Source organism: Poecile atricapillus, chromosome 20, assembly GCF_030490865.1.
Source record: "Poecile atricapillus isolate bPoeAtr1 chromosome 20, bPoeAtr1.hap1, whole genome shotgun sequence".
Classification (NCBI taxonomy): Eukaryota; Metazoa; Chordata; class Aves; order Passeriformes; family Paridae; genus Poecile; species Poecile atricapillus.
In genome coordinates this window covers 5166767-5179912 of record NC_081268.1, presented here as the reverse complement: position 1 = coordinate 5179912, position 13146 = coordinate 5166767, and the positions used below count along the sequence as shown (strand labels likewise).

The following is a 13146-nucleotide window of genomic DNA, read 5'->3' as shown; positions in this document are numbered from 1 at the left end:
TGTGGTGCCCTGGCACCCTCGCCGGGGTCGGTGGTTGTGACGGTGAGCTCAGGTGGAGGGGGCTCCCTCACAGCCGCCATGGCGGCCGGGCCGGGCCCGCTCGCCACACGCGCCGTTGCCACGGTAACACACCCGTGTTTCCTGGTTCCGCTCCCGTGTCGACGGCTGCGTCTGACGTCACATCCGGCGTCGCCAGGTAGGGGGCGGGTGGAGCGCGGCGCGCGGAGGTGCCACGCCCCCCCCCCGGCGCGCGGGGCCCGTGTGGGGCGGGGGGTCCCGGTGCTCGGTCCCGGTGCTCGGTCCCGGTCCCGGCCTTTGTACTGATCCTGGTCACGATCCCCGGCTTGCTCTCGATACAAGTCCTAGTCGTGGTCCTGGTCCCGATCCTTATTCCAGTCCTAGTGCTGGTCCCGGTCGCGTTCCCGGTCCCGATGCTTGTCCCGGTCCCGGCTCCGCGGTGCCGCTGCTCACGGGCCGCCGTCAACCCCGTACAGCTGTTGGGGAGGGGGGACCGCGAGGCTTCGGGCGGGCTGTGGTTGATGCTCCTGTGCCCCCCCAAAAGCACTCAAGGGGGGCTGGGTACAGGGTGGGTGGCGGGTCTCAGTGACCCTCTGAGGGCGGCGTGCGGGGTCAATGGTCTTACTGCCCCCCGAGAGCTCAAATGGGGGGAGCAAGGCAGGGTGGCCCTGCTCCCTCCTCATACAGGGTGCAGAGCCCGGCAGAGGTTTGAGGGTGCCCTGAGGAGGAGCCCGAGGTGGTGCTACCCTGGGCCCAGCTGTACCGCAGGGGGTGATAGAGCTCAGGTGGGAGCACATATCTGCCAGGGGCACCTGAAAGCCTCTGCTCCACACAGATCTGGTGTTTTGTACGCAGAGAGAAAGCAGGCCAGTGGCACCGCTCTGGATGGTGATGTGCTCACATCTCGCTTTGTTCTCCTCTGATCAAAGCCACGCAGATGGATTTGCTCTGGTAACTTTCCGTTCTCTTGAGGTGAGGAGGCACGGCACTGATGCTCTGCTATTTTCTGACCTAGGTTTTGGCACTTCTGCTTGAACAGCGCCTATACACGTGCTCCACTAACCAGCTTTCTAGTGCAGAAGGTGTTTGGGGGATTTGTCCCTCCCTTCTTCACTCCCAAAGAAATACCTCCCTTTGTAAGGAAGTAACTTGTTCGAGGTTTTTTTTTTTTAAGCTACCTGAGTTCCAAATAGCTCAGTTAGTGAGGTCATCTGGTTCCTGAGACCATGGCTTGTGCATCAGTAGCATCAGAATTTGGGCTGTGAGGTTTACTTTGCACAAAAGCAAACAGGCAAACAGGCTGGAGAATTAAGCTGCTGTGTTTCTGCAGAACCAGTGTAAAAATAATCAAGGTTCCTAGCTTACTACTGCAGACAGAAGCAGGGCAGAAGAAAAGTGTGTCAGTTCAGTAACTTTGTTTTTACAATAAGTCCTATAGATCAGAAAAACAGAAACATGAAAAGCAAGAGAATTTTGGGAAATTAATTACCATGAGCTGCTTGTTGCAGAAATTAGTCCTTATGCTTTCTATGAAATGTTCAGCTCTGTGAACCAAAGGGTGACTGCTGTTCTCTTCTGCTCTCGAAGGTTCAGACAAACTTTTGACAGAATGTTGGGATTTCTGAAGGAGCCAGTTGTGGTCACTGCAAAGATCAATGTGAACCTTGTGGCACTGACCATGATGGGATTAATAAGTCGTCTCTGGGGAGTTTGCTATCCACGGGCTGTGGTGTGAGTAATGAGTTTCTTTTCTATCTGAAGGATGCAGACTTGTTTTTCAAGCATTTGTGAGGAAGAATGCACGAGCAGAAGAGCACAGCTTGACTGATGTCAGCCTCTGTAAATCATAGAATCACACAATCCCAGACTGGTTTGGATTGGAAGGGATCTTAAATCCCATTTTATTCTGCCCCCTTCCGTGGGCAGGGACACCTTCCACTATCCCAGGTGCTCCAGCCCTGTTCAACCTGGCTTTGGACACTTCCAGGGATCCAGGGGCAGCCACAGCTTCTCTGGGCACCTGTGCCAGGGCCTCACCACCCTCACAGGGAGGAATTTTTTCCTAAAACTTCATCTCAACGCACTCTGTCAGTGTGAAGGCATTCCTCCTTGTCCTGTCACTCCAGGCTCTAACAGTGTCCTCCCATCTTTCCTGTAGGCTCTCTACAGGTACCAGGAGGCCACAATTAGGCCACCTCTGTGAGCCTTTTCTTTGCCAGGCTGAACAATCCCAATACAGTGATAGTCCTTCCCTGAGGAGAAGGGACAAAGTCTCAGTGCTTCACTGCATTCTTAGCTTTCTGCCAACAAATCAGTGCTTGCTTTCTGAGTATCCCTGCAGGATAATTACCATTAGATTTGACATATTTCTGCCTCTTCTGTTTCAGTTTTGATGAAGTTTATTATGGCCAATTTGTTTCACTCTACATGAAGAGGATCTTCTTTGTGGATGACAGTGGCCCACCCTTTGGCCACATGCTGCTGGCTTTGGGAGGTAGGGTCTCCTGGAATTGGGAAGTGCCTGTTGCATTTTGCTGTGGAAGAGAGAGGTGCTGGTTAGAAAGGAATCATCAGATCCACTTGTGGGGGGGAAAGCACAAGGCAGATGAGAGACTCTGATGTAGAGAGAATTGAGTTTTCCTTTATTTAGGATTGTTAGGAGGCTGTTGCCTGAGTAGTCAGGGGATGATAAAGCCATGTATCCATCACTTCACTGTTATTCAGTCCTTTGGATAAAGAGAAAGGTAAGATGAGAACTGGTAGTGACAAGAAATAGGCAGCAAGACTCAGTTCCTTTATGTAGCTGAGATACCACAACATGAAAGTGTCTGTACGGGAGGGAGGGATTAAATATACATCTGACTTTGTCACTGAGAATCCCCTGCTCCCAATTTATATTCTTTGTGCCTCTGCACATTCTCAAGCATTGCTGCAGACAGAACAGTATCAAAGAGGATCCTTTTGGGAAAGAGGGCCTTCATGCAAGGAAAATCTGTGTGTTTGGGAAATGGTTCCCAATTTAGCACCAGGTTTTATACATGCTTTGAGACTGGAAAGTCTCTTGTTTATGTTGTAGGTTACTTAGGAGGATTTGATGGAAACTTCCTATGGAACAGGATTGGAGCTGGTAAGAACTGTTTTTAACTGTGTTATTCCTTAGAGAAAATAAGCAGAATTTCAGCAAGTGACAGATTCCTTTTGCCTGTCTAGTGGAAATAACACTTTGACCAACACCTTCACTTCTCTTTTAAAATAAGTCTTCTGCAGGTCTCTAGCACAAGTTAAAAGCACTATGAATTCATAGCACAGGCTTTCTAAATCAGCTAAACTGTTTAAGCAATACAAGGTGGACAAATTAGTTCAAGTAGGAGTATTCTAACAATTAAGAAATTCTGTATTGGTCTGCCCTCTCTGCAGTTAAGTCTCCAAACCGGTGGATCACTGTTTCCTGTTTTCTGTTTCAGAATACAGCATGAATGTTCCTGTGTGGTCCCTCAGACTCCTGCCAGCCCTGGCTGGTGCTCTCTGTGTGCCTTTAGCCTACCAGATTTTGGTTGAACTGCACTTGTCCCACTGTGCTGCACTTGGAGCTGCTCTTCTGATTCTCTTAGGTAGGATTGTTCAACTGAGCCCATTCTTCATACATGGAGAGAAGAGTCCCTTTTTCCCCCTTAGGAATGTTTAGGGTGGATTAGCATCTCCCCAGAAAACATTAACACCACATCAGCCCTAGGTCTGTGCTGGGCCTCCCTGGATGCCTTTATCCTTACAGCTCTGCATCAGGAGACCCTTCTGGGCTTTATAAAAGTTCATTTAAATACTAAGCAAAGTAGGCAGCCTTAACAGCCTCACAGGAAACAACATTTCTTGTATCCAAGAAGGCCTGTACTCCCTTCCTCAGAGGTTTACAGGATGAGTTACAACATACTGTTTTTTAACAGCAGGACAACTCAACCTGCAGTCAGAGCTCATCAAATTTCTTCATCTCCAAACTGCAGCAAACCAGCCTGTGTCCTTAGCACTGTGATTTGACACTGGTCTGGTGTGTACAACTCAGCTGGTTTGGTTTTCTCTGAGGGACTGCTGGCAGCTGCCTGAAAGGGAAAGAGCCTCTCAGCAGCTTTTTAGCATCCTGATAAGAGAAACCTTTCCTGACTACCTCTGATTCTGGCTCATTGCAGCTCCCTTTCCTGCAGATCTGTTGCAGTGCTCATTGCTTGCTGTGCTTGCTGCCTGGACTCTTTGCTTTGAGAAGCACCTCTCTGGATTTCCTAGGACTTTGCCTTTGTAGGAAGTACAGCAGCTTTATCTGACTCTTGATAGACTTCACTGCTTGCCCACCTCTTTGTCTTGGAAACAGTTATGGCCGTGTAATTTGCTCCTGCTGGAAGGTTTTTGTCCCTCTAAACCCAGTACTTGCCCGTTACAACCAGTAGGAACTGTGTGTCCCTAAAAGAGCAGGTCCTTCTGCTGGATAACAATGTGATTGTCTGAGGTAGCACTTGCCTATAGGAAAGTTTCTCTAATTTTGTGTCTGTTTCTCTTTTCTAACAGAGAACTCTCTGATCACTCAATCAAGGTTCATGCTTCTGGAATCAATACTGATTTTTTTTATCCTGCTTGCAGTTTTGTCCTACCTGAAGTTCTACAATTTGCAAAAGCACAGGTAAAGCTGGATTGTCTCTTACTCTTTTGGATATCCTCATGGTGACTTTTTTTTTTGTCACAGACTGTGTTTTTCTATGCCTCTGAACCATTCTGTAACTCACTTCACCTGTCTGTAAATGCTTCAACCTCTCATATGGCTGCCCCAGAATTTTTCTCCTGAGCAGTGTTAAAGACTGTTTTTCCTGTTAGCAGGGTTGTCTTTTTTAATTTTAAAATAGAAATAAAATCCCTTGGGAGTGCTTTTTTGCCCACACAGATTTTTTACTGGAAGGATTCCTTTCTGTGCACAGAAACACTCATGAATACAGGTCACTTAAAGCTCCTTTGTAACTGTCTACAGGCACTGAATTTTTTTGTTCTCTGATCCTTGCAGAGGATGAAGTAATCCTTAGTAAAGTAAAATTATCTTTAAACTGAGCCTAACAAGTGATTTAATACATTTATCTTTAAGTGCCTTCTCTGGAAGCTGGTGGTTTTGGCTCCTGCTGACTGGAGTAGCCTGTTCTTGTGCAGTTGGGTAAGTAATGATGTCTTAGCTGGACTTTAATGCCTGCTGTTCAAGAGAATGTTGGCATATTTATATCTTGTGTTAGGTAATTGTGTAGTTTTTAACCATGTTCATTTTTTATGCACTTTCTTCTCAGAGTGAAATATATGGGCCTGTTTACCTATATGCTGCTCTTGGCCACTGCAGGACTCCACTTCTGGCACATGATAGGAGACCAGAACTTGTCAAATGTATGTAGCACAGCATGCAGAACGTATTATTTGTCACTTTTCATTGCAGCCTTTCAAGCCCACAGATAACAATGCAGTCTGTAGCTGGCTTTTGTACTAAAATTCCTTGTCTGGAAAGCCTCCTGTCATAGCACAGTTCCCAGCTGAGTTGCTGGGGAAGATGGAATTAAGTTTAAGAAAAATATGTGTGTGTGACTGTCTTTCCTGCTGTTATCCATGTCTTAGTAATGTGTGACTCAGAACGTGCCCTTGTCTCACACACTCCTGCCAGCTCCACTTCAAATCCTTGCTAGAAGTTACCCAGTTGTCCACAAAGTTACAGCTGAATGAGAGTGTTGGGGAAAACTTAGAAAAGACAAACAAAACAAGCTAAGTGCTCTGGAATTCTTAATATCTAGAACATGAAATGAGTGAGTTTTCTCTGTTCTTCCAGGTTTCCTTGCTGTGCCATTTTCTAGCTCGGGGTCTGGCCCTCATCATCATCCCCATGGGGCTGTACCTCTCCTTCTTCTATGTTCATTTGGCTTTACTGTATCGCTCTGGGCCTCATGACCAGATCATGACAAGTGCTTTCCAAGCCAGCTTAGAGGTAAAGGAAATGTCATCTTGGAACTGATTTATTAGAGAAAAGAGGAGGCATATTTTTTCCCTTTTATGTCATTTAACTGTTTTGCTGCTGTAGTACTGCTTTAAGGTGAAGCAGTAATGACTGAAATCCTAATAACAGATGAAAAGCTTTTCCCAGTGAACCAAGAACAATATGTTCACTCTTCTGCTGAAGCTTTGTCCCTTCCTACAGGAAACTCCACAGAAGTTACATGAACTCTTACGTGGTGACATGGTATACTATAGGAGTACTTAGCATGTCTTTTAGAACATGGCTTTAGGGATATTTCCTGAGACCCTGTAGTCTTTTAGTTTATTAGGTCTTGGTGCATGTACTGTCTATTGAGTATGGTGCTGCAAGACTTGATTTTGGTAGATAAAACCAAATGAGAAGGTGCTGTGTGAAGATACTGCTGTGTTGAAGTGGCATGTGACTGTCTAGAATTTAAACAGCCTCGGGGTTGTTTCTTCTTTGTACTTACTCTGTCCTTACCCCTCTCAGGGTGGGCTGGCTCGAATCACTCAGGGTCAGCCCTTAGAGGTGGCCTACGGCTCTCAGATCACCCTGCGGAACGTGCTGGGCAAGCCCATGCAGTGCTGGCTCCACTCTCACACCAATACTTACCCCATCAGGTGAGGAATCTGCCTGGGTCTCTGTCGGGACGGTGGAAGTCAGCTCTGCTTCTTTACCTGCCAGTCCAAGTGTAGCAGTTTGGGTCCTGGCAATGTCTTCATCAGTCCTTCAGAGTCCCTGTGCTCTGTAGGAATGATCAGTGATGTGGTGCTGATTTGTACTGCTGGGACTGGTGAGCACAGAGATGTATCTTTACACCTCCTCTGTGGGGTTTTGTATCTTCCTCTGCAGGTATGAAAATGGCCGAGGGAGTTCCCATCAACAGCAGGTGACCTGCTATCCCTTCAAGGATGTGAACAACTGGTGGATTGTCAAAGATCCTGGAATGTGAGTATGCAAGAGATTTAAATTCAACCTATATGCTTCCAAAACCCAACCAGGGCTTGGACTGGATTGGACATAACTCTTCTCTGCTTATGGGTGCAGAAGCCTGGTGTGATCCGAGCAAGTGATTGCAGCTCTTTGCACAATCCTTCTCATATGGTAAAAGCATTACTGAGGACTCTGAAATCCTGTCTGAATTGCTCCTGCCAGAACGTGGGCTGTGCTGTGCACAAGGGGAACTTGAAAGACTCACAAGACCAGTGGAGATTCTTCAGGTGTTTTGCATGAAAGGGAAGCGCTGCTTTTTGAAGTGTGAGCCATGGTGTTAGAGTGTCTTGAAGAGTTTTATCAAACTTGAATGAGTCTCAGAAAAAGAGTAGAAAACACTTTTGAAAAATGAGTAGTTCTTTGTATTAGAAGCATGCAGTGAGCTGTAAGATCTGCCACATAGGCAAGGATTCCAAGTGGTGCCTGTACCTGAGAGGCCTGGTTTGTGCTGACGTGTTTTGCCATTGTCACTGTCACCGCAGAGCAGGACTCTCTGTCCTTGTTTTGCCAGTAAAAGCCTTTGAGTGACATAATTCCATACTGATCAAAGAGTTGCTTTTGTAGGTTTCTGACATTGTTCTGGGAACTGTATAAAGAGTTCTATCAGAAGGACGCTGTGCCATTACAAGTCATATCCACGTTGGGAAAGTTTGTCCATGGTGCAGGCCTTTCAAGCAGGGACTCTTAACAGAACCACAGACCTCAAATATATTCTTAAAATTCTTCAAACTCAAAAGACTCCTATGAGCATTGGAGGATATGAAGTCCTTCTATGGAACAGTGATACACAGGCATCAGTTCAGCGAACTGCAGTGTTCCCCCTTGCCATGGCCCTGTCCAGAAGCAAGGTGAGAGTTTCCTGTATATGGTGTAAAAGCCATTGATCTCTCCTATAATTCTGCCAAAGGACACCAGCTGTAGTACAGCACCCGTCAGACGCGGTGAAGCACTCAGTGTTTCACACAAGCCACCAAACAGCTGTGTGACAGGAATAACCTTAATTCACTCCTGACCTGGATTCAGACCACTGACCTAATGCCTGGAGTGTCAGTATCCCATTACTGATCATCTGACTCATTCTGCCCTTAACTTACCTTTGCCTTGATGAGCTTTGTTTCCATTCTGGTACAAACTATATATTGCTATAATTTCTCATTTTCTTGCCTAAATGTCTGTCCCTGCCTGCAGCTTCTTGACCTAACAACTTGGTCATGACAAGGTTGTGTTCTGTATAAAGATGCCTATAATTTAACCATTTCAAATGTAACCATTTCCTCTTGGGTGTCCCTTCACCAGGCAGCAGCTGGTGGTGAGTAACCCACCACGGCCTGTCAGGCATGGGCACATTGTGCAGCTGGTCCACGGCATCACAACTCGCTACCTCAACACGTAAGTCCTTTCCTTGTGCTCTGCTCTGCTAAACCTGCTGGCTCATTCTGCTGGCTTGGCTCTCAGAATAACCACTTAGCGAGCTTGTATTCAGATATGCCATAAACTGCCTGTTATTTGTGGATTTTTACACCAAATGAGCCTTGGAGGGGCCCTGTGTGGTTAGTTCCATATGCCATGTCTGTGGCCCAGAGGAGGGATACTGTATGCTTATTTATATTGTCTGATTGATCTGGCAGTGTAATTTGATCTTAATCACAAACTTCTTAATGGTTGCTTATTGCTTCCGTTCTTCCCTACTAGTGGCCTTTAGAGAATTTCACATTTGTTCACATTTCATGGTAGTTCTGCAGATTCCTAAATACAGAGTCCCCTCTGTGAGTCTTCACCTTCCCTCCTTCATTACCCCCACTCTGGACAGGTGCAGGTATTTTGTATTTTGTGTGACTTAACCCAAATCTGACTCCACTGACTTTGATGGCATGCTCGTACCTGAAAGATGTGCTCTGGAAGTTAGGAAGATGTGCTGGAGAATCGATGTGCTGTGGCTCATTGCCAGAGATTCTTGCCTGTTCTGAAAGGCTGCAGTATGAAGTTGTCTCCTGAGTGCTTCCCAAAGGGCATCTGCATGTACTTGAATATCACTCAGATTAGGAAGGGGGTTGTTCTGAGCTTGGGTTTTTGCTATGTCCCTTCCAAATCTAATTTGTTCATTATTGGAAACTCCAGTGAACAGCGTCTCTGTTTGTCACAATCAGTGCTTGTTCTTCAGCCTGGCATCGCAGGCATCTGCATTGGCTTCCTCTGAGCCTGTTCCTGGCAGCTCTTGATAGTGGGGAATGCTCTCTCTCAGAGTAAACAGTGCAATCTCTATAAGTGAGTTACTTTTTGCTTTATTACTGAATCCAGTCTAAGCCAATTCCATATGGGTTTGTTTTTTATATGTATTTGGGAAATGGTGGTGGAGGGTATTCCTTCATTTTTCTTCTAGGCATGATGTTGCTGCTCCTCTTAGCCCCCACTCCCAAGAAGTTTCCTGCTATATTGATTATAACATCTCCATGCCAGCACAGAACCTCTGGAGAGTGGTGAGTTGTCAGAGGGAGGGGAGGAGCTGATCATGCACAACAGCTGACACAACATGGATCAAAAGTCATCTTTCTGTTGTAGGAAATTGTAAATCGTGAGTCTGACACTGATGTGTGGAAGACAATTCTGTCAGAAGTGAGGTTTGTTCACGTGAACACCTCTGCAGTGCTAAAGGCAAGTGGGGTTATGTTTATTTGCCTGTAGCTTTTGCTTCATGCAGTTCTTGTAATCTCAAAAGCTCTGCTCCAAAATAGCTACACCACTATAATGAAGAACCAAGTAAATTACAGGAAACAATAAACTTGCTCAATGTGACAAAAGAGCAGCATGTGTTTTAGGTAGTCACTAGTACTTCATCCCTTTCGGTATCAAAGCTGTCCTGCTTCTCAAGAGGTTGTGACCACTCTACACAACTGGGGCTTAGAAACTGCTGCTGAATCTACGTGTCTGTGAGAGCAGCTGGAATAATTAAGGATCTTTTTCTTCACAAAGTTTGCCAAAATCACTGATTTTATGGCTGTAGCATTTATTGAGACAGTTTTGTGTGGTGACTTGTCACACATCTTCTGGCAGTCCCTTGCTGTCATCCAGTGCTCAGGCAGAGCCTGGGAACTTCTTCCATTCTGAAGTTCAGATTGGTAGAACTTTCAGTTTAAAAGTTCACAATTGTCTTTCTCTTTTAGCTCAGTGGAGCATCTCTGCCTGAGTGGGGATACCGGCAGCTGGAGGTGGTTGGAGAGAAGCTGTCCAAAGGCTACCACCAGAGCATGGTGTGGAATGTGGAAGAGCACAGATATGGCAAAAGTATGTCTTGGCCATGTTCCTGAGGCAGGTTTCATTTCATGGTGATAGGAAGGTGGTACTGTATGTGCAGTTGGCTCTACCATGGTGTCAGAATCCTAACAAAGTCCCTTCAAGTGCTGTTGCAGTTGGATGATGTATTGGGAAGGGCTACTTGGGAGGGTGAGGAGCCTGGTGAGGTGCTCTCTCCCCTTTCTAGCTTTCTGCCTCTTATGTGGTATTTCTGAGCTTGACTGTTCTTCCAGGCCAAGAGCAAAAAGAGAGGGAAGTGGAACTCCACTCTCCCACACAGATGGACATCAGTAAAAACCTCAGCTTCATGGCAAAGTTCACAGAATTGCAGGTGAGTGTCTTGTTATTCCCTTCATTTTTCCTTCTGCTGCAGAGGAGGAACCTGAGCATTTCTGCAGACTCTGAGCCTGAGGATTGCACTGTTTAATCCTTGCTGATAGTTTAGCTTCCTCACTGTAAAAAAATGTTTCTGAATGCACTTATAAGGGCATTATAGACCTGGGCTTTCCAGTAATGAATACCCAAGTGATTGTGTAACAGAAAAGGGGGAGGAAAATTGGTTGGGCACCCAGAAGCTGCCTGAAACAGAACTGTAATGTGTGGAACATGCAGTGAGCAGTATTGATGCCCCTTACTATCTTTGTAGAAATTCATTAAAGAAAGTACATTATTTAATAACAAAATAAAGCCATTGTATTGATCAGTATCCATATGAGATGTGCAAAATAATTCTCCACTCCCAGCTTAGGAACTTAACATCTTATATCTGGAGCTGTTCACCCATGCCTGCTGCCTCACCTGTTGTTCCAATTCTGAAAGCCTTCTGCTTACCTTTTTTTTTTTCCTAGTGGAAAATACTCACATTAAAAAATGAAGACACAGAACATAAGTACAGCTCCTCTGCCCTGGACTGGATCACAATGGACACCAATATTGCCTACTGGCTCCACCCTACCTCAGGGGTAAGTACAAGAGGCAGAAGCAGCTGTGAAGCTGCAGAGAAAGTAAAGAGCTTAGATGTGAGCTCCAGGAGTGGGAGTCAGAGCAGGGCTGCAGCTTCCAGCCAAGGACTTTTCCTGTATTAATGTGTTTTCCACGAGGGTGATGTATTTATTTTAGCATGAGATACAGCTTTGACAGCAGTTGCTTCTAATTAAATCATGTTTGCTTGTGCTTTTTTTTTTAAGGTAAATTGCAGTTTAATAGTTTCCATTATTGATTTCATTTAGAAGATGAGTTCATCTCCAATAGCATCCTTTAAATGCCTTCCATTACACAAGAGTCTTAAAGCAGCAAAGTTTATCAACCAGCATTGCTCCAGGTTACTAGGCAGGCACATTCTGGAGCTTAATTTAGCAAGTTTGTGTAGGTAATATTTAAACTTACTTAAAAGAACCACAGCATGTTCCCGCTTCTGGCTTAGACCATCATCTATCCTGCAGGCCCAGATCCACCTCCTTGGGAATGTTGCCACCTGGGCTTCAGCTAATGCTGCTGCTCTGGTCTATCTGTGTCTGTCCCTGTGGTACTTGCTACGGCGAAGGAGGGAGATTTACGACATCCCTGAAGGTCAGATTGCACACAAATGTGTGTTTTGTCCAGGTGGAGGCTTGTGGCTTGCTCTGCTCTGAGATGCCATCTCCTGTCTCTTGCAGATGCCTGGCAGCTCTGGATGTCAGCAGGAGGCATCTGTGGTGGAGGATGGGCTGTGAATTACCTGCCCTTCTTCCTGATGGAGAAAACACTTTTCCTGTACCACTACCTGCCTGCTGTCACCTTCCAGATTCTCCTGATTCCTGTGGTACTGCAGCATCTCAGTGATCATCTCTGCAGGTATTTGGCTTCAGCAGAATAGTTCTGTTGAACAGGAGGACTAGCACAGTTCTTTCTCCAGGGCTGTCACCTGGTCAGCTGCTGCAGGGAAAGCAGTGTTTTTTCCAGCAGTGGACAAACTCTAATTTGCCTTTAGGGAAACCAGGCCAGGCACAGGTCTTTTGGATGAAGTGTTTGGCCAGCCTTGATGTAACTTGAGTGCTCTTTCCCTTTCTCATCCCAGATCTGTGCTGCTCAAGAGCATGTTCAGTGCCCTGATTGTAGCCTGGTTCTCCTCAGTGTTCTTTGTGTACTGCACCTTCAGCCCTGTGACCTACGGGCAGCCCGCCCTGTCCCTCACAGAACTCAAGGCCTTGCGCTGGAAGGACACCTGGAACATCCTGATGCGAAAGCAGTGACCACTCCAGCCTTGGGACAGCAAAAGGAAACACCTTTTGTGCAAAGCCAAGAATTTATTGTTAGTATCATGGAAATCTTAACAGTCAGTTCAGGTATTTTGTAGTAGTCCAGATCTAATGGTTACAGGAGAAGAAAATAAAGGAACACTGTTACAGAAAAGGTCTCAACAGTAATATAGCTATTATGAGCAGAGTTTCCAGTTTCTGCCCCTGTTACTGCCCCTCAGAGTGTGAAGGTTGCTGACTGCAGTCAACAGGATCTCAGCTCCTTTGCTGGGAAGAGCTGCAACAATTTCTTCTCTTTCCTGGGAGTACAATGGTGGTTTCTTCCTTTTGGCACTACGTTGCACTTAGGGCTATTTCATGTGTTTCCTATCACTGTGGTCTGCAATCCCATGATATGTTTACTATAAATGGACTCTTTCCAACACATCAGATAATTTTTACCATTTTCTTTGTTATGCCTGAAACCCAGGTTTTCCCTCTCTAAATCTTGCCCATCTTTAACAATCAGTAACTGGCCCTGCAGTCCTACAGCATCATTCCACAACTCTACTCCTCAACAATGCATTATTTGCCCCAACTTCC

The 13146-nt window shown here is 46.0% G+C and overlaps 1 protein-coding gene across 3 annotated transcripts; it reads left to right on the top strand.

The window, feature by feature from the left end:
- The first annotated feature begins 176 nt into the window (after positions 1 to 176).
- POMT1 (protein O-mannosyltransferase 1) lies at positions 177 to 12713 on the top strand. Of its 3 annotated transcripts, none has more exons than XM_058853835.1 (21): positions 177 to 196; positions 874 to 990; positions 1606 to 1749; positions 2406 to 2512; positions 3095 to 3145; positions 3483 to 3629; positions 4573 to 4684; positions 5138 to 5203; positions 5331 to 5424; positions 5858 to 6013; positions 6533 to 6663; positions 6896 to 6991; positions 8333 to 8425; positions 9417 to 9513; positions 9596 to 9688; positions 10198 to 10318; positions 10561 to 10658; positions 11176 to 11289; positions 11770 to 11896; positions 11983 to 12160; positions 12384 to 12713. In XM_058853835.1, exons 3-21 carry the CDS (start codon positions 1628 to 1630, stop codon positions 12556 to 12558), a joined length of 2178 nt encoding a protein of 725 aa, XP_058709818.1. In that variant the 5' UTR covers positions 177 to 196; positions 874 to 990; positions 1606 to 1627; the 3' UTR covers positions 12559 to 12713. The 3 variants fall into 3 exon arrangements, with proteins under 3 accessions (XP_058709818.1, XP_058709817.1, XP_058709819.1); XM_058853834.1 differs by lacking the exon at positions 177 to 196 and adding an exon at positions 243 to 488; XM_058853836.1 differs by lacking the exons at positions 177 to 196; positions 874 to 990; positions 1606 to 1749; ... (7 more) ...; positions 6533 to 6663; positions 6896 to 6991 and adding an exon at positions 7692 to 7884.
- Positions 12714 to 13146: the final 433 nt, after the last annotated feature.